The sequence below is a fragment of the Pararge aegeria genome, chromosome 11 (assembly GCF_905163445.1).
Source record: "Pararge aegeria chromosome 11, ilParAegt1.1, whole genome shotgun sequence".
NCBI lineage: Eukaryota > Metazoa > Arthropoda > Insecta > Lepidoptera > Nymphalidae > Pararge > Pararge aegeria.
In genome coordinates this window covers 14,253,511-14,278,180 of record NC_053190.1, presented here as the reverse complement: position 1 = coordinate 14,278,180, position 24,670 = coordinate 14,253,511, and the positions used below count along the sequence as shown (strand labels likewise).

At 35.1% G+C, this 24,670-nt stretch overlaps 1 protein-coding gene across 1 annotated transcript; it reads left to right on the top strand.

Moving 5' to 3' along the window:
• The first annotated feature begins 1,562 nt into the window (after positions 1-1,562).
• Positions 1,563-24,615, top strand: LOC120627431. The gene is made up of 18 exons (XM_039895432.1): positions 1,563-1,699; positions 3,319-3,446; positions 3,583-3,622; positions 5,314-5,431; positions 8,694-8,771; positions 10,183-10,378; positions 11,220-11,258; positions 12,137-12,194; positions 15,614-15,719; positions 16,872-17,249; positions 18,298-18,429; positions 18,990-19,160; positions 20,506-20,775; positions 21,362-21,419; positions 21,568-21,627; positions 22,603-22,855; positions 23,275-23,429; positions 23,653-24,615. The coding sequence occupies exons 1-18, from the start codon at positions 1,563-1,565 to the stop codon at positions 23,763-23,765; spliced, it is 2,490 nt and encodes an 829-aa protein (XP_039751366.1). The 3' UTR covers positions 23,766-24,615.
• Positions 24,616-24,670: the final 55 nt, after the last annotated feature.

Below are 24,670 nucleotides of genomic sequence, written 5' to 3'. Positions count from 1 at the left end.
TTTCTTCTTTTCCCCAATCTGACTTGGGCCTAGATAAACAGCAGCCAGCGTTATAATTTAAATGGGGTACCTACCCATGAAGTTACCTAATTTATTTATGCTTGGTTGTGAATATTCTCACTTAAACATATATTATTTAAATCCATTCAGTTGTTTCTTGATCAGTGTTTTCTCAGATAAATAGCTACTATAACAGATCCTTCATCTGAGGCGTTTTTATATCTTATTTTCTCACCTTCATACTTGAAGGGAAAGTTTGATTTTGTAAGATTGCCGTCCGAATTGAGATCATGTCGTATGCTGACACTTCAGATGCCTTTCCACAAGACGAAGTTTTATAAACTTGTTTACAGTGCAAGCTATTGAATTGTCGAATGCGCTCCCGCTACAAATACGTGAGGCAAAATCGCTTTTAAAATTTGAAAAGGCGGTAAAAGCGTATTAGCTTGCTCATGAATGATGACTTAGTCCCAAGTTTATTGTTATTCTTATTGTCTCTATGTTCTTAAGTATTCATGTATGATTGAGTATATATTACTTTATTATTTTATATTTATTTATTATATGTTTCTTATTTGTGAACAGAACAGAACGGAATAGCATAGAATAGATTAGACCAGAACAGAACAGAACAGAGTAGAATGAATATAAACCAAATGATTATACAAACAAAGGCAATCTGCAATGATACTCTTGGATTTTATATAATTTATATCCAATTAATAATTTTAGAAAAACTAATATGGAAAAGAAAATATCTATCTTAATTAAATACGTGCATGTCAAATTATATGGTAAAGTACAAAATATGATAATGTCATACATAATATTGCCAAACTTTCAATGCCAGTAATTTTATTATTTTTGGTACACTTTAATTAATATTTAATTGTAAAAATTAATTTACATCATAAAAACTTTTTATTTTATCTTAATGTTTGGAAATACATGGCCTATATCTGAGCTGGTAATCTACTAAATAACATGAGCCATAAAAAATATTTTATTAATAAAATTCAAATTACATTTTAGTACATAAAGTTTCTTTGGATATCTTTGATTTTTATTAAAAATCGCCTTTGCGCTTTACTCAGGTTATATTTTAATCATTATTCTTAGCTCACATACAAACATGAAAATAAAGAACGTAACAAAGCGTACGTAAACACTACACAACATACGTTTAAAAAATAACGTATGTGATTAATAATAAAAACAGATTTAAATCATGTGTGTATTGTCGTAGTATATTTATTTATTTATTTATTTTATTCATGTAATGTATTACTATCTGATTAAATAGACTGAACTGCATATTAAACAAACGTTCGAAAGGCTTAAAAAATATAGAACCAATAGCTTAAAATCAGATTAAAATGTCATGACGGATATGACGTAAATGATGCCGATTGACGATTTTAGCGGGAAAATTGATATGATAGACCATCGTCCAAAACGTCTTTCATTCTCAAGTTTTAACTGTATTATATTCAAGTCAATAGAATTACTTTGAAGAAATAATACCACTATTCTTACTTAGCTTTAAGACAGTAAACTGAAAAATGTTCTATCCTGTGGACTCACTGAAGAGAGGTGGTAGATTTTATTTGTGTTGGATCGCAGATTCATGGCCCTTACGATTCGAAAAGTTAACACACAGGAACCAAAGACTGTGGTCCCAAGATATTCGAGAAATATGGTACGTAATTAGTTTTATTGAAACTTTTTAGCCCACATTAATTTGTACAATGGAGCGCTAGGTGCTAAAATAATAGGAACAGAGTACATCGGTGCCCTGGAAACTGTTTTATGATGCATTATGACCGTTGGACAATAAGGCTGACGTCATGGCCAGGCCCTGCAGGCCATAGAAAGATGGTCAGACGATATCGTTAAAGTTGCTGCCATAAATTGGAGAAGAAATATTATACCAGTTGATAAATATAAAACTTTATAAATTAAATTAAGAACTACATTTTAATTCTTTAAATTTTGTTTATTTATTTTTTTGTATGTTATGTTTTCACTTAAAATCTTAATATGTATTGCAAAGTAATTTATGTAATGTAAGCAAATATTATTATTTATTTTATTATGTATTGCAATGTAATTTATGTAATGTAAGCAAATTATATTATTTATTTTATTTTTTATGAAATGAAAATCGTTACTACCTTCACAATGCATGTTATGACATCTTTGTTATATATGACTCTCGACACTCCGGTCAATATGTATATGTTTATTGTGTGGATAGTATTATCGGAAATTTGTATAAATAATTGATATGGACAGCCTATGTGTATTTTGCAATAAATGATTATGATTATGGAGAAGGATTGTTGGATTGTAAGGATGTTTGGACTTGCAAATTGTGCCAATTCTGTTAAACAAAAATCTAAAAAGTTAATAATAGTGCCTTATAATAAGAATATTAAATGGTACTACGACAATATATCTAGCCCCACAGTAAGCACAGCTTGTGTTATGGGTACTAAGATAACTGATGAATATTTTTATGAATAATTTAAATATAAACACATAAAAAATACAGATAAACACCCAGACACTGAAAAACATTCATGTTCATCACTCAAAAAAAATTCAGTTGTAGGAATCAAACCCACAGCCTTGGAAAGCAGGGTGCCTGCCTACTGTGGCAATTGGTCTCAAATGTTTATGTCAGCTGTTTATAATTTCATCTCTGCCAACTACTTATCTACATCAGCAAAGCGCTAGAGTCACTTCATACAGTGATATAGAGATATGGTGGTAAATTTACAGCTCTTTCCTGTGTATCCATTGAATAGTTCAACATTAAGTTACAATATTATCCTATAAAGTAGTATATTCTATATAGAATAATATTAGAGTATTGAATTTATAATGGTATTGTAGGTATACACTATTTCAACTCTTAAAATTAGATGAAAAATGGGTGAGTTTGTTTGGCTATAATGGACAATCTAACTTAAAAAGTGACCCCATCCCTGGCTGATGTTTAGCTCTGATATATGTACATTTAAAAAGTGAGAGGTTTACCTCTCAGGAGCCTAACTACTGTTGCATATACAGTATTATTTTGATGATGTTTTGTTAAAAAAGTATATATAATGCTTACTTAGGTATATGACATCAAGGTATGTCAAACAAACTGTTGGTGGTCATGTTAACCCACAGAACTTACAACTTATCTGCAAAATATTTTTGGTTTTTTTTTTTGTGTAAAGTATGTTTAAAGAATAGATAAAATACAAGTGATCAATTTTATCCACTCACACTATAAAATAAGTCTTCATTATTTTATGCTTTTTTCAGTGATGCTTTGCAAGAATTAATGACCAATGAGTCAGGTCGACCAACACACAGGTTTTCTCTTCGCCTCAGCTCCCAACTGATGAGAGGCCTTGCACGTATATATCAGAAAAAAGTTGAACTTTTTGTCCGTGAGTTAGTTGTTCATTTATTTAAAATGAACCTTTTTTATTCAAATAGATTGAAAAAAAAGCATTGAAAAGTTTTACTATGAAACATTTAAACAAATTTATTTTTGGATTACCAACATATTTTTTTTAATTTCAGGTGATATGTGGAGAATCAACTCTAATGTAATAAGATACAGGTGAGAATTATTACACCAGACTACCTATTTGCCATATAAAAATTGCAAATAGGTAGTAGATCACACTCTCTGAAACATACTTACACAAAGCTAGGAACAGGCGTGTTTCCTAAGCCTTGTGCGCAAATAAAGTTATATAAGAGTAGGCGTAGCTTAAACTTCTTTCAATAATCCAAAGGGTGTTTATAGTGCCATTTCCGAGAGATACGTGGTAACGTAGCGTATCGACATCGGCCGCGTTGTCCTTAATTAATGGCTATTAATTAAGGGCAACGCGCTCGTTATCTCAGACGTGCCAGTACGAAATCCGTACTATGACCTGTGATCCATACTAATATTTTATGCATGTGTTAAAAAAAAGGCCTTAGGGTAGAGGTAAATAGAGATACAGAGCTAGACTCTCACATCAAAGTTGTCAGGAAAATAAGACTTAGTAAAATAGGCGTGGTTTTCTTACATAGGAAATAAATAAAAGATGGCGATTCCATTAAACCAAACTGTTTTATTTCTCTTTAAACGTTATCGTAGAAAGCAGTTACTGATTTGTCTATTACTTTACTTATATTTAAAATACATTAGTATTTTAAATCTTCAATAAATAATATGATTCGACCACCAATTCGGAAACCTAATTCGAGGAAGAATTTGGCAAGAAACCTCTTAAAACTTCGTAAACAACAATACGTAAAAAACATCTTATATTTTCTAAACTGAAGGAAGTCCACTTCTGGTCTTAGAGCTCATTGGTCACGGCGGAGAGGGGTGGGGCGGAGTGGGTGAAGAGGAGCTAGCCATCCCTTTCGCACGCTCTGCTGGATACTCTTAGTTGGTTTTACATTTTAAGTAGGGAGGGAGGAAAGTAGTGGAGCTTTTAGGGACAGAGCTCGTCCGGGGAATTACTGCCACCATTGTTCTATTGCTGTGTTCATAACCCCTACGCCTCAGGTGATGGACACAAGGCGGCACGTTTCAGGACGTGGACAGGCAGGCAGTAGACAATTATCTCACCGGGGAAGGGTTTGGAATTTATCTTCTCCCACAGTTTTATCAACTCTTAGAGCACTGGCTCACTTATTTGTAAGTTCACTGTTTAAATAATATTACACAGCTGAAATGGCAAACTGTAAGCACTTATTAGCATATGACCATTATATGTGCAATATATGGACGGCCGACTGGCGCAGTGGGCAGCGACCCTGCTTTCTGAGTCCAAGGCTGTGGGTTCGATTCCCACAAATGGAAAATGTTTGTGTGATGAGCAAAGTGTTTTTCAGTGTCTAGGTGTATTTTCTAAGTATTTATGTATATATAATTTATAAAAATATTCATCAGTCATCTTAGTACCCATAACACAGGCTAGGTGGCGATGTGCGTATTGTGGTAATATATTTATTATTTATTTATTTATTATTAAGTGAAAATGTAAAATAATAAACCAGGATAAACTTCGCCTTTTCCATGATCCTGTGCTTTATTGGGGAATATAATTTGTCTCCTGCCTGTCCTAGCCCTGCTGCCAAGTGTTGCTCTGTTTATGGGCGTGGGTTTTCCACTTACCATCAAGGGGGCCATCTGTTTGTCATTTATTACTTTAAGAAAAAAGCTCATGCGGAAACCTACCCTTTCCCCCTCTCCTTCTTCCCTTTCGCTCGATAGAAACAGCAAGATCCTAACCCAACTCTTATTTCAAGGTCGCACCAAGAACCAAATGAACGTGCCGTGGTTCCCAGAAGACGGGCTGTGGTCGGATTGCAAAGACTAGTCATAGAGGAACAACCGGATGAAGTGAACGTAGAAAAACTCATTGAGGTACGAACCTGTGGTATAAAAAATAAATTTTTGAACAAAAAAAAACAACTTCTATGATATATTTTAAAGATTTTGTTTGTTTGTTTGTATCCAACAGGCTCCGAAAGAACCGGACCAATTTAAATAGTTTCTTCGCTAAAAGATAGCTAAACTATCACGAAGTAACATAGCCTATAATATATTGTTTGTTTGTAGCCAATAGGCTCCGAAAGTACTGGACCGAATAAAATAGTTTCCTCGCCAAAAGATAGCTAAACTATCACGAAGTAACAAAGCCTACAATATATTGTTTGTTTGTTTGTACCCAATAGGCTCCGAAAGTACTGGACTGATTTAAATCGTTTCTTCGCCAAAAGATAGCTAAACTATCAAGAAGTAACATAGCCTATAATATATGGATACGAGATATACTTAACACTACACTTATAAACCAGTACAACGGATATTTTGGAACAAAATTAAATTTTTTATTTCGTTACTACTACAAGTTAGTTTTAGATAGTAATTTCACGTGGTGGTAGGTTATGATGCATTCTAAGATGGTAACGGAATACGGTAGCAACCTGTTAGGGGTAGGGCAGTTATATTAAACTTATACCTACCCCTAATCGGTTTAACGTGGGATATCGTACCGGAACGCTAAATCGCTTGATGGCACGTTAGTAGGAATGTAAGTTGCCACGGCTTAAGCCACCAGACAAATTGTATGTAATGATTTTAGTCTTGCTTAATTTTATTTCTTACCAGTTTATTTATATACATACTGTATCAAAGTACTCATACTCTCATGTCTCTCTTCTCAATCGGTTTTTCTCTTTCTAACTGACATTCTAGTTTTTTATTCGCAAGTTGTGGCAGTCTCTAAGTGGGTCTACAATATAACATTAATATGTTTTTTTAGTTTTTGTTTAGTTTTATAAGATTTATTGTAACCTGTTGATTGTCCATTAAATAAATAAATAAGTACCTACCTATATTAATAAAATGGTACAAGTGCTTGCTCGCAATCGTGTAGTCGTTTTCACATAACACACATCGTCAAAGTAAAATGGACCTAAAGCCACTCGTTTTAGAGTAACGAATTCTGCACTTCTGATTTTCGTTCTGCAAACCTTCCGTCGAGCTAAGGAACTGTAAGCAAAATGGAGATTTAATGCAATGCAACTCTACTTTCTACTCTACTCCGATGCTCAAGTATTTCCATACTCAAAAATGACTCGATTACGAGCGAGCAAATTTTGTACCAAGGGTCTTAATCTTTTGAATCCTAGTTTGAATTGGGTCTTAGTTGGAACGGTCTAAAATTCAGTCAAAGACTAACCACCTGTTTGAGAAACACCTGTTTCCTGCTGTGCGTAGTGTAGCGTGTAGCGTTTTTGATTGCGATTGCGATATTTAATTACTTAACTTAGTCCCCCATATAGTCTAGTCGACAAGTTGAAAATGGTACAAAATAGAGATACTGCTCTTAAAATTACGTGCGATAGCTCATTGGATCCGGAATGACGTCTAGAAAAATGTGCTAAAAGCGTGTATTAGCAAATAAAAAATTGCAAAAGTTATAAACAATTTAAGATGAAAAAAAAATGGCATTTCGTTTTTTGCCAATATTTCATAAACTATTAATATTTAAGAAATTTCAAAAAAAGATTCTGAAAGAGGAGGAAATTTCCAATAAAAAACTCCTAACTCCCGGAACTCTATCTCCATTATTTATAATTTTAATTTAACGCTGAAGATAGGTCCGCGCGCGACATTTTTAGGTTGCGCGCGCGGCGTCAAAAGCGAGTACGGCACATTAATTAATTTATTTAAGGTATTGAATATTTTTTTTTTAATTTGAAAAAATTATGGTGTGTTCTGAACACTATAAATAATTCATTCCCGTTGGAAATTTTACTTAAAGTTAATTTTTCAACAAGTTAAACAATTGTTAACTAACGAAATTTTCTCGAACTACCGTCTTAATTGTAAGTGAAAAAAAATGTTTAAATAATGGTCGTAAAAAATTTTCGCTTCGTAGAGCCTTTCTTACATACATACTTAACAAGATCGTGCCATAAAAGTTAAAAAAATATTTATACTTTGTTTATAACAATTTTTTTACTTGAACAAAAACTTAAAAATCCAAGTAATGTTGTTAAAAAAATTTTTTTTTTTCTAAATCATCATATTATCGTTTTTTTATTAATACAAGATATTAATTGATTTGCAAAAAAAATTTTTCCCGCCATTTGTTGATAAATTTTTTATAAACAAATTGATTAAATCAATATTTTTAAAAATTTTTTTTTCACAACTTTATTACATTATAAATATTATGATTTTTAAAAAAAAAATTTTTCCTTAATAACAATTTTTAATTGTTTATAATCGTTTTTTTTATATTTCTATTGTTTAAATAATTAGTTAAGAAATTATTTTTTTTCTAAAAATCATAATTGACAGTCCTCTATAAAGTAAAAAAAAAAAAATTTTTTTATTAACAATTCTATTGTTTATTAACTTACCAATTTGTTATAAACAAATTTTCAACTTTTTTTTATTTTTTTTCTAAAACTTCTAAAATTAACAAAAACAACCATATATAAGAAAGTATAAAAAAAAATTTTTTTCAATTTTTTATTGTACTTTTAAAAAACACGTGTTACAAAAGTTGCAGCGGCTGCTTCGTTTGTCTATTAAAAAACTGAAATAACTTTTAAACTATTAGAGATACAAAAATAAACATTCTAGTCGATTTTATAAACAGTTAAACGATCTTTTAAATGAATTATTCAAAAAAATTTTAGTTATTACTAATTTATTGTTACGCGCATTTGTTTATAAAAACTTATATTTTTTTCGATGTTTTTCGAACTTTCGTGACTCCTAACTTTTTAAATAATGCAGATACGGTTACAGACCTTCAAGACTATTTTGTTAAGTAATAAAATATATAAACGTTGTAGTTATTTATTTATAAATCATGTCATTTTTTAATTAGTTATTGGCAAAAAACGAAATGCCATTTTATTTTCATCTTTAATTGTTTATAACTTTTGCAATTTTATATGTGCTAATACACGCTTTTAGCACATTTTTCTAGACGTCATTCCGGATCCAATGAGCTATCGCATGTAATTTTAAGAGCAGTATCTCTATTTTGTACCATTTTCAACTTGTCGACTAGACTAATAAAGAAAGTCGAAGCCTTACCCACTAGGCTATCACCGGTTAATTGGTTAATATAGCAAAGAAAACTTCGATCGGTTCTTTACAGAATGCCGATAACCTGGTGGCCCGAGAAGAAGACATAACACTGCGAGAACCAACTCTTCCAGAGATGCGGTTGATAGACGTAATTATTTATTTACTAGCTGTTAATAATCATATAGACCAGCCCACTACAGGGCATTATAGTAATAATTGACGGACCAAGCAGATGGCCCACCTGGTGGTCAGTGGAAAACCATCGCCAATAAAAAAACTAACACTTCACAGGGCATGCAAGAAGCACGTCCTGCCGGCCTGTGCCTATCAATTTGAGGCAAAGGTGTTAAGCCTCATGCGCCAGTTATTTATAAGCCCCCTCCCCTCCTTCCGACGAGGTCTGTCTCAAAAACCTCTACTACTTTTCCTCTGGTCTGTCTCCTCTCACAGTGACAAGGGGTTAGTAAGCCCCTTTGAGAACAATATAGAATTCTGAGGCATGCAGGTTTTCTCACGATGTTTTCCTTCACCGTTGAAGCAAGTGATATTTTAATTGCCTAAAACGCACATAACTTAAAGTTAGAGGTGCGTGTTGGGATTCAAACTCGGCCCCGCGAAAGTGATGCCAAAGCCCTAACCACTGAGCTATCATCGCTTCCCTTTAAATAAGTAACATTTTTTTTTTTAATAGTAACCATAATACGACGGGGTCAAGGCCGTAGCGTTAACCCCTTCTCGTCACTTGCGTGCACTGGGATTCTTACCAGGGTATGCATACAGCAGGAAAATTGCATAAAATGGCAAAAATCCTCCTCCTAGACGAGCTATATTTCAATTTAAGGGTAAGCAGTGCTTTTGAGAGTAAAGAGCTGTACGGTCAATATATAAACTTAAATCACGTGAATCCCTCCGTGAAAAATTTAAAGAAATAGGTATACTTACGGTAGCCTCACAATATATTTATAACAATATAGTATTTGTAAGACAACATATTAGTCTTTATAAACAAAAAGTGGATATAAACAGTCGACTTACAAGAAATGGTCATAAATTAGTGACATCTGCATATCGTCTGCGAAAGGTGCAGAAGTCATTTGTGGGATTGAGTATACGCTTTTATAACATGATTCCTAAGGTAATTTTGGACCTACCAATGCATACGTTTAAAGAATGTGTTAAAACACATTTATCACAGCGAGGTTATTATACAATTGATGAGTTTCTTAATGACAAGGTTCCTTGGAAGCATCCGGCTCCGCTTTCATCTCTCACAAGATAGAAAAATGAATGTTAAAATGTAAAATGTAAATTTTTGATGTTGGAAAAGAGCAACTGCTGAGTTTCTTGCCGGCTTCTTCTCGGTAGAATCTGCCTTCCGAACCGGTGGTAGAGTCACTACACACGGACAGACTTGACGTTTCAAAAGTGCTTGAATTTTGAATTTTTTGAATTTTGAATTTTGTGCATATATGAATTGCACGCCACTGCTCCTCGTTGTGGGAGGATACCTGTAATGGGCCGTTGATGGGTTGTTATGATATGTTGCACTCGTTATACAGGACGGTTTCGGAGAGCTGAACCAAGAGCCAGTTGAGATGATGCTGGCTCAAGAGGTCTCAGCAATGCAGCAAAGCGCCCTCGATCTTCCGCTGGACTACTCGACGGATAAGTCGCAGGACAAGTCCAGGCTCGTGGCGTACGACGCGGCGCAAATGGAGAGGATATCCGAACACGACATATCGGTGTTTAGGAAATGTAAGTATTTATTCATTTTGAATAGTTCATTGCAAAAACTTAGAAACAATACAAGAAACACACAAGAAAAGAAAAAAAAATTAAACACAATAAAAAATAAAGTCAAATACCGTTGTATCTATAATCCGCGTCATTAAAGAATATATAGGTTTTTTTCTTACTACCATCCTGTCAATACAAAATGGTACAATGTTGCGTAGACACCGATGGGTATGTGTTTAACATAACTGCCAAGTGCCAACCCCTAATACATTAACCTTACCTTAGAATTTATCATCACTTAACAGCAGGTAAGATTGCGGTAAGGAGTTAACTTGTAGTGGAATCATAATAATAATAGTTTGTATTTGCATAAAAGTACAATGTTTTTTTCTTAAATTATCCTGGACAGTGTCCGTCTCCTCGCATATGTGCAACGAGGTTAGAGAAAAAACATAGAGTGTACATTTTTCAATTTTCATTATCATCATGCAATTTATTGTGTATAAGTGCGTTTGTGTGGCTGTGTGTGTGCATTTATTCTAATTAATATGATACATAAAATATGAGTTAATTTATCTTAAACACCACTTATTATACTTTATGCATCATCCACTTTCCTACTGTGTTGTGTTGCAATACAGTTTTTCTATTCTATTCTTAACGAACGTATTCTATTTTAGATATTTAGATGACTCAATAAAAAGAGGTTTTTATTATTTTCAATCATGGCGTTCTTGGCGCCCTCTGAATCGGCCACCGGGCGGGTGGATTTTTTAATTTTGGCAAAATTATATAAATCGATTTTATATCTTTTGGTATACTATCAAAGTCTAACACTATCTATTATATTATGTTACAGCCGCAGGGGAAGCACCAACGCTAATGGATTTTGAAAAAGGTACTAAAGTTTAAAAATATTATTTTTAATATAATACTGAACACGTGAAGACCTAAAGTGATCGAATCAATAGCAGTCCACTAAAGGCCTCAACAACGGAAGGGTTTTCCCATAATCGCCGCTGTTTAGACAAGTTGGTGACCGCAGTAGACAGTAGTAGTAGCACCGAGAACGCTGTGCTCTGTTATCAATTATATTCCCATCGACTTGTACCTTCGGGAAGAGCAGAATTCTGATCTTTCGTTATTGCACACAAAATATGGATTCCTTCAAATCAAAAGTGAATAGACATTTTCTAGACAAAAGCGCTATACACTGGACTGTATCGTCACGTTCCAACAGATGCTTGCAGTCCAGCGCCGGTAAGATTTGTATACAATCATTTTTAAGTAATCAATTACAGTCATTTTTAAGATATTCAATCATTTTACAATAATTTTTGTATTACAAGAGTTAAGGCCGAAATTAATAAGTCGTCTCGAATTTGGTAATGCTATGCTACCGGAAAGAGTAGGAAAGTGTTCCACTACTCAGTGGCGTGCATAGAAAAGATAGTATAAAATAGAGAAAAGCTCATTACGTCTCTTGATGTTCCCTTTTCAGTCATTTGTATACACAATAAATCTTTTGACCAACTAGCAAACATGCGCGCCTCTTTAAATGGTGCCAGCAGCGTTTCGAAGACCTATTAGTCATTATAGTAGAATAATGACGGTTTTGCTGTGTCTAAACGTGCCGGGAATCTAACTCAGTCCCATGAAGAGGGAGGCTAATGCCCTAACTGAGCTATCGCGACTTTAGTAAATCCCTTATTTAATAATTAAATATTTATTAATTTTAGTTTTTATTCCGCCATTTTAATCCATATTTTCCTGCAGAGATCCCTGATATATCCGAAATCCCGCCATCCGAAATGCCCGCTCCTGAACCACAAAAGTTAGTTATTACTTGTTGACACCGTTGGTAATAACACATTGTACCAACTAGCACGATGAGTTAACTAATATAAGGAAACAGTTGTTTAGTTTTTCACCACGCTCGGAAGTTTGAAAGTTGATGTCAGTTGAAGTGTGACAAAACACTACCACCTGGTATAACGTTAATTGGTAAGAACAAAAACAATAATGTCAAAAGTCAAAGTCAAAAATATATTTATTGAAGTAGGTGGCACTTTTGATGCGTACATTACTTGAGAATTACACGGTAGTGAGATGACGGCGATTACCATATTCGTAAACTTAAAACTAAAGCTACGAGGGTTCCAAACGCGCCCTGGTCAAAGAAGAAGCCCAGAACAAACAGCCGGGTGTTTTTTTTTATTTTATCAACCACAGACATTTAGTGGCGTGCACTGGGTTTCTTACCACGATATGCATACAGCAGGAAAATTGCATAAAATGGCAAAAATTAGGCAGTGCTTTTGTGCACGTGTGGAGTGCACGCCATCGCAGACATTCATGCCAATTTGATTAAAATGTTTGAACCAGTTTGATCAAATTACTTGTAGGTCTATAGCCCTCATGAAATATCATAAAGTTATAGCATCACGCATATTTGCTAAAACAATTAAATGGCCATAATACCTTTTCTTTAACTCACAGTGCTAGTTGTGAAATCCCATTACTAATGCAATATGTAGATTTGTGTAACTCGTCTTTATCATTGCACGGTATAAGACAAAGTCGCCCCTGCTGTTTGTACGCTTTAGATCTTTTAAACTACGGAACGGATTTTAGTGCTGTTTTCAGCAATGGACAGATAGATAGATAGATAGAAAATCTTTATTGCACATACAGAAAAAAAACACAAATTAACAAAACAAATGGTAAATAAATACATATGCACAAAGGCGGCCTTATCGCTTGAAGCGATCTCCTCCAGACAACCTTTGTTTGATGAAGAATGTTTGGTACGGAAAACTGGATATTGCAAAATTCAATTTAAAAAGAAATAATTGATATACACCACATGTAGGTACTTTACAAACTAGTACTACATAATACAAAGATAAATGTAAATCATTTATATGAGTACATATCTTTATATATATATATTTCAAAAAATATATATTTCTTGTGAGCGTGTGTATGTCACTGAACTCTTAGATGGCTGGACCGATTTGAATTAATTTTTCAGTATGCGTTTGGGTGGCAACCTGGATGGTTTAGATTCACAAATCAGACCGACAGATGGCGCTGGGGTCAGCTAGTAAATATAGAAATAATTACATATTAGATAGGAAATAGTTTTTTACGCGCGATATTAGGATGTTTAGAGTTTTAGACTGCCTTATTTACCTCGGTAGCTCATTCCAAAGCTTAACCACCTTAGCCCTAAAAGAATTTTCATACGCCAATGAAAGACTAGCAGGAATCTGTAACTTGTTGTCATTACTAGCTCTCAGATTTAAGTGACAGACTGATTCAAGAGGAAGGCTATGCAGTAAACATTCATATTTAAGGAGAGAAAAGAAAAATTTGTAAAGTGAAGTCGTAACAAATTATAAAACAATCGGTACTCTTAGTTCTTCTAATCCTAAGGTTGCCTGGAAGTGATCGCTACTAAGCGATAAGGCCGCCTTTTGTATCCTACTTTTTAAGTTTTCTATTGTTGTGTCCATTTTTTTTTCATTTTGTGGTGTACTAAATAAAGTGTATAAAAAAAAAATTGTGTGCTTACATTGTAAAAGGTGGCCACACTTTACGAGATAGATTAAATTAAAGTACTAATGAATTGTATTATTAAACAATCCTAACTGCCCCACATTGGTATCTACATTGCACCGAGCCGCTTGTTGAATAATAACAAAAACATTGACATAAATCAGTTCCACGATGTTTAGGTTCGTTATCAGGTCATAAACAGACAGAAATACATTTATCTAGTTTATAATATTACATATCATTTATAACAGCGAAGTTTAAAAATAATACTAAATAAAACTGCTTATAAAAAGGAAACCTATACACAGGCAGGTGACAAATATCCCCCGATTATATCCTCTGACAGGGAATAAAATTAACATGTCCACCTGTTAAAGCACGGGAACAGGGAATTGGAGAAGTTTAACTTCATTTATATTATATAACCTCATATATAAGTGGTTTAAGTGGATATCTATGGCTGCGTTTAATTCCTAAATTCCTGCGAGCTTGAGAAGATCCCTTGCACGGCTAGCATGGGCAGGAGACAATTATATCCCCGGGGAAAAGATAAAAATGTATCTCCTCCCACAGCTTTATTAACTCGTAGAGCACTGACGCAAAAGTGGAAATAATTTCCAAATAATATATGTGTAATAATAAACGGGGGTAAACTTCTCCTATTCCATATTCCTGTGATTTAGCATGTTGACAACGTTTATTACATCCCTTGTCGGGGGATATAATTTTTATCTCCTACCCGTGCTAGCCCTGCTGAGGTGCCTATATAGGCCATATCTATCAATACTCTATTCCATTCTTTGCTAGTGGATTTAATTTTGCGAATATCATTTACCTTTACGTTCAGATAAAATCGGTCGTAACTAACTGCTATTTATGACGCAAATTTCTATATATAAATTTGAATAGTTATCATAGAATGAATGATGAATTGTAAAATGATAGGCAGTCCGATGTCAATATTATTGAAACGGTTCATTAAAACAGACAAACTTGACCGTGTTATACCAAAGCTTATTTTGAAATTAATTGATATAGATATCAATGTCGGAAAGTTAATGTAAGTTACGGTTACCAAAACGGTCGCCGAATACACCTTCCAATCAAAAATCCCGATTTGTTCCCCTTTACCTCTAATATTACCCTTATTTCCTTTTTCATATTACTTACTGTCCTATTGACGGCCGATTGGCGCAGTTTGCAGCGATCCTGCTTTCTGAGTCCAACGCTAATTCGATTCCCACAAATGGAAAATGTTTGTGTGATGAGCATGGATATTTCTGAGTGTCTGGGTGTATATTATATATATGTATATGTATATTATATGTATTTTATATTATAAGTTAAAAATATTCATCAGTCATCTCAGTAACCATAACACAAGCTACGCTTACTTTTACTTTGGCTTACTTTGGGGCTAGATGGCGATGTGTGCGCTGTCGTAGTATTTAAGTTATGAAATTAATTAAAATTAAATTATTCCTTACACTCAAAGCGTATATAAGAATAGTATTTAAGAAGGATCGATTAATTGTTCCTCATTTGATTATTGAATCGATTGAAATGAATTGTTTTATCGGTAGATAGTATTTACTGCAATTTATAAATAGTCTCCAAAGGGATAATGTAAAAGTGGGATACGTATTTAACTTTTTTTTATGTTTTAAAATTAAAATGTATTCGCAATAACAGCCAAGTACTAGAGCAACCATTGGAAGAAGCCCAAGTCTTGGAGCCTCATAAAGAACTACCATCCATACAGCAAGCGGAACAAGAATCTGAACAAATTGTGCTGGAGGTAAATTTTTTTTTTTTTAGTACTTTTTTAAAGAATAGGCATATTAAAGATGGTAACAAAGAATCGCTAAAATAGCGTATTTATCTAATAGTACTAGCGAGATTGGTACTTAGATATTTTCAACAAATAAAAGTGCAATATCTAGTCAGGTTGAACGCTGAATGACGTCACGTCTATATAAACAATTTTGTACCGCTTGAACGTCTAAAATATCTGCACTTGTTATTTATGATTTCATATTTTCAGCTGGTCAGTTATGTGCCAGGTACACTTATCAATACCAAAATCAATAATCTTTAGCTATGAAACAAGGACTCAGCAGTGCAGACGGCTCAATTTTGCTTACGACGTCACCATTGCGGCCATGAAACCTTGCGAGCTTTTATATTAATATTATTTGCAATTAGTATCAACAATTTATGCAAAAATAGACATTTTTTAAACCAGTAGACATTATTCCGGGTATCATAGCGCAGTTTTTTTAACGTCATCGTGCCTATTCACAAAAAGGTTATAGAGTACGGAATCCTAGAGCTGCATGTATCTTGAATACCTACTATGTATGCCTCGTAGAGGTGTTATCAAAGACGTTTTAGATTTCATTTAGTTTTATTTCGGTACATTGTTTTTAAAGTTCATTATATAATTGATTTCCTATATTGCAAGTCGATTAAACGAAGATAAAAATAATAAGACATATTATTTTAAGGGAAAATAAAAGAAATAAAGACGGAATCGCATTACACGCAACATAACGAACGACAAAATCGCATCTATATCTTTCGAAGATATAGATTGCTGGAACAATTGTACAAAGTTGTGCTAGAAATTTAAATGGCAAAATAAATAAATAAACAAAATACCATTTTAAAATTCACGGTCATGAAAAAACTTGTCAAAATCATTATATACATCAAACTAGATGAATATTTTTTGCGGGTAGTTGAGGCTTAGTGGACAAAATTATTCTAACTATATTAAATTTTATTTTTTGAAATTTCTTCGCGGGTAGGATATAAATAAATAATTTGTAATAATGTAAAAAAAAAAACTAATAACAGTAAACGACCATACTTGTCGAATAACAAATGGCTATTATGAAGTTTTACGTATTTTAGTTTTCGCGACTACATATTAAAATAAAAACGAAAATATAGAATTATATTTATATACATCGTGTGCGCGTGCGATTCAAGATACTCCACGTTGACAACAGATTCCATTGCGGCGATGTTCTCGTTAATTAAAAGGACGCTTGACGACTTCGAGCAAGGAATCCAGAACGCATTTCCATCCGTTACACTTACTGAGGAGTTCAAAGATGTCCTGAAGAAGGAGTTGCTGTTGATTAATGCGAGATTGCGCTTCGGATTCGGCAAATGCTGGTCCCATAATGGTGCCGTGTGGATAATAGTGAACGGGACGCTATTAAAAGTTGTATCAGAGTCGGATCTTGACAACGTCCTTATTAACACTTCTACAGATTCCGCACGTGATAAGGCAACTTACACCATTAGTTCAGACTCAGAGGTAACTAAAAGTGCTAAATCGTGTTATAATAAACTGTATTAAAGTGGTAAGTTTTTAGACGAAGAGCTTTTTGTGACAGATCGACCGGGGAAGTACTACGACCATGTTTATTTCTGTAGCAATTAAGCAAATTGCAATTATTTGTTACATTCTGAAAATTATGAGTTTAGTATGAAAACCAAGCGGACTAGTTGGCAACTTGTTGGATAAGTTAGTGAATCGGGCAGCATAGCGTCTGGTCGGCTTTATATTGTTGTTTTAGAACTATACCTAATTGTTACAAGATTACAACATTTTAACAAAAAAAAACACTTTAATTCAAACTAGAAAGTAGATTAATTTTAGTTTACATCAAGCTGGAATACTATGTGCTACAATTAGCTTCCAGTCGCGAAAAAAATTGCAACGACGTACCCACTAACTTTGACAGAAAATGTGGGTATACCCCCGATATACCTACTACATACATCTAACTTTTTCGAGTGTACAAGGGTGGTGTTATGTGTGATTGCGTAAGCTTTGCAAAGCTGCTATCACGTAAATATTTACGTGATAGCAGCTTTGCTATCAATTCCGATTGATATCAATTGCGGTTGATTTGTTATCTGTTTTTGATAAGTTCCGCTGTCTGTCTCCGAAACTCTTTAACAGAAAATTAAAACGAACACAAAAACTTTTCGAATTGATACCCTCCTCGTTGTGAAGGAAGTCTGTCAAAATTGCTTTTTTAGAGCAACGTGACAGCCGGTTGGCGCAGTGTGCAGAAACCCTGCTTTCTGAGTCCAAGGCCGCGGGTTCGATTACCACAACTGAAAAATGTGTGATGAACATGGATGTTTTTCAGTGTCTGGTTGTTTATATGTATATAATAAGTATTTTTCTGTATTGTATTCATAAAAAATATTCATCAGCTATCTCAGTACCCATAACACAAGCTACGCTTACTCTGGGGCTACATGGCGATGTGTGTATTTTCGCAGAATATTTTATTTATTTATGTTGCCTAAAACGCTTTTGCTGAAGATTGTGATGATGGTAACTGTTTTAGGACTTGGAAGATGAACCGCAACAGAAAAGACGGAAATTGAAGAATAGACTCCTAATAGACAAAACAACGAAATTGAGTAGCAACTACCTCCGCGCTCGGATAGGCAACGATAGCGTGGAGTTGCGCTGCCAGGTACATCACAGTACTTACGCATAACAAATCTGAAATTAAAATATTCCAAATTAACTTTGTTGGGAATGGTATAAGTTGCGTGAGAGTGAAATCCTCGTAGCTTTAGTTTTACGTTGACGAATTTAGCTATCGCCATCTACTGACTTCTATGTCATATTTTACATGTAAATTACGCATCAAAAGTATGCCTATTTGAATAAAAAAATATTTGACTTTGACTTACTTCGATTTATATGGTATCAAAGTAGCACCACTCGTAGTTACAATACTGGGAAACCGCACTGTCACCTCGATACCATATAAATCGAAGTTAAATTTTCACATGGTCGAATAAGTAAACGTAGGTGGAAAATGTCACACTAGAGCCGACATGACATCGTCACGTGCTCTGCGAGACACGTAAATGAATCACAGTCAAACTCCGGGCTGGTACTAAGATTTTTTTGATAGGAAAACCCAATGCTATTAATTGAAGGATCTACAGTTATACTTACAGTTGAACCTATTGTTTAATAATGGTAAAATTGTATAGTGATATGGAGCGGTTATTATGCCCACAGGATACGAGCGAAGATGTTATGACTCTCCACACACCGGCTGCGATGTTGTTGGGTCGACCAACGCACAGCGGTCCATGGCCACTATCCAGATTTGGCCATACGTTGAGCTCCATGTTCTCTTGGCGTTTGGCCAACACCGGAAGGACACCCGCAGCCGATAGAGACGTTGAGGTGAATTTATTTCAAGTAACGCATCAAGCAGGATGGACTTTCTTTTCTAGTTTTTGTTAAGGGTTTATCTTTAGGAAACGTGCATACCTAAAAGTATAAAGTGCTCAAAGGTGTGCGATCTGCACTGTGCCAGAGTGGTGGACTACGGATATAGACCCTCCTCATTCTGGGAGGAGAACCGTGCTTTGTAGTCGGCCAGTAATGTGTTGATAATGATCAATAGAAACGATGGTCATATTTACCAAGCAGATGGCCCACTTATCTTGATTGGGAAACCATCACCTATAAACCAAACAACACCTCGTAGCGCGTGAAACAAACACCTCCTGCAACTTGCTACTCTGTCAATAAACCACAGGCGCAGATGTTAAACTTCATGTGAATGTATTTTACTTCGGCAACCACGCCCTTCAGAACGGGACACAGCGTTGCCAAAATGTTGCTCGGCGGCTGAAAAAGTGTACTTCTAAGTAGTACTACTGGGTAGTACTACTTAGAAGTACACTTTTTTGACGAGCTGTAAAAGTGGGTGTGTGATTTGATCCATGCATCTCATTTGTTTGTGTTCGTAAGGGCTAAACCTGTCTCATTCCGAGAGGAAAATCGTTCTCCTTTAGTGGGCCGGTACTGGGACACCCACTGCTGATAGAGACGCTGTGGTGACTTTATTTTCAAGTAACGGAGCAATTGATGGTTGGGCCTTCTTTTTGTGTGTTTTTTGATTCATCTATTTTATTTGTGTGTGTTGTCAAGGGCTTCAACCCTTCTCATTCCGAGAGAAGATCCGTGCCCTGTAGTGAGCCGGTGTTGGGAAACCGGATGCCGATAGAGAGCTGTTGTGGCAATTGATGGATGGACCATTTTTTTGTATGTGTGATTTCATTTGTGTGTGTTCTCAAGGCCCTAAACCCTTCCCATTCCGAAAAGAGACCCCTTTCCCTTTAGTGGGCCGGTAATGGAAGACCCACTGCCGACAGAGACGCTGAGGTGACTTTGGCAGCAATTGATGGTTGGACCTTCTTTATGTATGTGTTATCCATGCATTTCATTTGTATGTATTCTTATGGGCCTAAATTCTTCTCATTCCGAGAAAAAATTCGTGCCGTGTAGTGAGCCGGTAATGGGATACCAAATGCCGATAGAGAAGCTGTTGTGGCTTTATTTCCAAGTAACGCAACATTTGATGGACCATCTTTTTGTGTGTGTGATTTGATCCATCCATTTCATTTGTGTGTATTCCAAGGGCCCTTCTCATTCCGTGCCCTGTAGTGGGCTGGTAATGGGTCGACAATGATGATTGATTCCTAATCTCGTCTGTGAATTAATAGACATTAAAATATTCCAGGAACCCTTGACACGAAGACCGACCATGCACTTAGAGACAGTTGGAGCGGAAATACAGGCAGAGACGTCCGCTAACAAAAGTATACAAGGACCGGAAGTGCAAGATCACGTAATTCAAGACATATCCAACATAGATATAAGCGCGCGCAATATACCGGAAGTTGATGCATCTATTCTGCCTGCGCAAGACGCTATAGAAATGGCCGATTTGCCTACTCAGAAACTTTTGACCATCTCTCAAGAACAACTGTCCAGCGAACTGGAGAAGCCGGTAAGATTTATATATTTATATCTATGCTGTTCTTTAGCTCAAATAGTTAGTTACCTTTGAAAGTTTTCAATTCTCATGCCGAAAAGCTGGCGTCGGCTACTTCGAAGACTCGGCACGTACTGAACTTACGTAGTTTTGGTCGCGATTTGAGGATTTAAATGATTCTTATTATTTTATATTTTGAGTTATTTCATTAATAATAAATGACGAATATCATCATAAATATATAAAAGAAAAAATCACGATGCTGCCAGAGGGGATTACCCATTCTATCCACCAATAAAAAAAACGCCTTAGCCTGTCTACTAGACTAAGGAAGAATTTTTATTGGTTTGGGCTTTTGACCGATTTTTTATAGAATTCTATTATCCACTATTAAAAAATAAAACAACAATTTTGGCATACATTTCAATATTGTTTCTTACAATAATACCTAGCCATTATACAGCCAGCATACCGTATCCCGATACTCTCCCATTTTAAAGAATTATAGTGTAGGAAATAATATTACTGTGATCAATCTTTTATGTTTACTCACAGAATTTTTACTGATAAGAGTAATATAGCTGTAAAATTTTGCCCACAGCCTAAAAAAAGACGACTTTCACAACGCGCAAGACCTTCTTTGGGCGTATCAGCTGCTGGTATGTAAAAACATATTACTACAACTAATTATTTTTTCTTTTTTTCACAGCACGTGGTTACAAGTAATTTAAAAAAATATATAATAATGCTCGAAAATAATAGCAAGTGGCTATCAACGAGTTGTAACATGTTTTTATATTATTTCAGAAGCGAATAAAGAAAATATTCCTGTTGCAGTCAACATGCCCGCTGCAGAAAATATACCCGGTAAACAAAATAACTAATATTATTACTATCCCCAACCTACTTTTGATTCCCACAGTTGAGCAGTGGTCAATACTGAATTTTTTCAGTTAGAAGTTAGGGGACGTCCATAAATTACGTTTTAAGTTAGGTCATAAATTAAGTGAGGTGTTTTTTTTTTTCTGTCCCTCCCTCCCCCCCCGGTGAGATGTAGTGAGATTTTATTCAATCCCCACCAACCCCCAATCTCACGTGATTTTTCTCAAAATGTGGGCTTCTTAAATAAACCCGTTGGATTGTATTGTAAAAACGCGTACAGTACAATAATGCGTTCAGGATGCTGATGGGATTGCCTCGGTCTTGCAGCGCGTCAGGGATGTTTGCCGAAGCGCATATAGATTGTTTCTACACGATCATGCGAAAACGGTGTACATCCTTGGTGGTTGCGCAGGGTTCTGGCTAGTTCCGGCGGCCTTCTGAGGATACTTGCTGGCAGGACTGATTGTCAGTACCTGTGCCATTGCTGCATGGTACACGTGCTTTCCAATCGGGCATGCTCGAATGGTTTTATATAAACTATTTCCTTAGGCTAAGTTTACTAACAGTTAACTTTGTATTTTACTAAACATTTATGATCCAAGTCGGTCGAAATAAATGAATTTTATTTTATTTATTTATTATTTAAAAAGAAAAAGAAAATGCTTCGTGCTTTGACTTAAGACTAGTACCTAATAAATAATATTGCTGAGAGTTTAATTATAAGTGTAGTAAAAAGTATAACAAAAAAATTGTGTGATATTTGCCGAGACCCCCCCCCCCCCCCTCTCCAACATAAGATTAGATGAGATTTGAAACGACCCCCTCCCCCCAAATACTTAGTATTAGAAGTACTTAGTATCGCTTCGCTCGGTTTCATAATACGGCTGTTTATCTCTAGCTATCTATCTTCTAGCCTTAGCTTAATAACATTGTGTACTAGTATTGAAATCCGTGTTACAGCAAACATACCTCTCATAGTCCTTCCAGTGGATGAAACGGAACAGCAGTCAAACGTCGAAACTCTCACTTCAATGCTCCAAGTGGCCGGTCTAGCGGATGCGCAAGAAAAGCACGCAGACGTAGCAATCGTCACACAGAGAGAACGCAGAACAAATGGCAGCGATGGCTCGCAGACGCCGCTGGGTAGTTTGGACAGGACAAAAGTGTCTTTGGGCGACTCAGAAAAGACTACGGATTCCAAGAGATTTATCAAGTTAGTGTGTATCTGTCTGTGACATCGTAAGCTCCAGAACCGCTGAACCGATTTTTTTTTGTTTGAAATGTGTTTAATGAAAACCGGTCCAGTTGAATTTTCACTTGGCCACGTCGATTCAATATAATAGCCATGTTTTGCGTCACACACGAAACTAAAATGGCTCGAAGACTTGTTTTTTTTTGCCGATTGGAAAAAGGGAAAAACCAAAGGAATAGTTGAAAAAACGCAAAAATCCTAATTGGTAGTTTTCTATGTGAAATGCCATAGCGGAGTATTATCAATATACTGCTTTCTTTGGTAATACAAATTCGCCTCACCATTCCCGCCTCAAGATTATTGTAGGGACGAGAAAATGGTAGACATAAATATCACGTAGCGTGCATCGTACTTTACTTCTCTTACTATATTTGTTACAGTGAAGAGTGGGGCACCCAGGGGACAATGTTCAAAATATTCCGCTGTGTCGTGAAGAAGGTCCCCAGGATAACAGTGGACAACCTGGTACGCAGGGGACCCGTTATAGAGGGCCGTCAGCGCATAATAGCGGCACGATGCTTCAGCTCCATACTGAGTAAGACTTACTCCAGTTATATGTATTAACAGACAGTGGAGTTAGGACTAAAGGCAGAGCCAGAGAGAACCCCAACTCTAAGTCAAAGGACCCCTAAATAAGACTACAAGTTCGGAGTGTTCACCTCCGTACCTCGAAGACTACGTTAATAACCTTTAACTACATGTGTGATAAGGAAGTTATAATATATATTTGATATTATAACCTTTGTCTTCCTTTTTAGAGCTGAAAAACCATTGGTTCATTAAAATTATTAAGAATGAAGAAACAAACGAAATAAAACATATTGAACTCGGACCAAGAATAACGGAAGAACGTGATAGATATGTGAAATAACTTTGGTTATGGAAGATCTATCTCACGGAAACCATATACTGTTGTAGTTTTGTATATTCTCAATATCTACAGTTTAACGTGCATTAACCTGTCTATAGTATGTTTTCTATTGTTTGTTATTAAGCAAAATACTTATTTTACTTCCACAGCGAATTTAAAGGACAGTTTGTTAAAAAAGCTCGTGTGTACTTTGTGCAAGCGTACAAAATAGTACGCTTTGTGCGTAGTTACAGACAGTAGCTTCAGTGATACAGAATACTAGCCTATACATAATCAGAGCCTTTGTTATTGAGCCCCCGATGAAAAAGGATATGGCTGGTCTTGTATATGTACTCCTATTATATGACGGTCGACTCTCTCTCTCTCTTCTCCTCCTTAGAGTTAATTTAATCTTATCTGTATTATTATGGAAATATGTTTATGAAAAAATACTTACATAATTAATAAAAGAAATATCCTTATATGTTATTTATTGGTAAGATATTTTTCATGAACAAATTGGTTAGATAAAAAAACTATGCTATAAAACCTGTACCTTCAACATCGCTTCGATTTTATCTTTATTACTACATTGAAAGTTAGGTATTTAAAGACTGTCTATTACATTTAGTTTTTGATACATCAAACTCACTGAACTTAAAGATGCATTATTGTTAATCTTTATATCTTTTTTCAAACATAACTTTCAACATAACAAGTTGTGGACGATAGTTTAGAGCTCGCAAATGAGAGTTCTCTGATTTAGTTACTTTTGTTCTAGAGCTTGTTTACCGTTTGTTTCTTTTTGATATCTATTTACCTTGTAGATTTTGATATGATGTTTGTTAATGTTCCTTAATTATATGTTTTTAATAAAGATTTGTTTAATTTTTCCCGCTTGAAAGGTATTTTGAGAGCCTTATGTA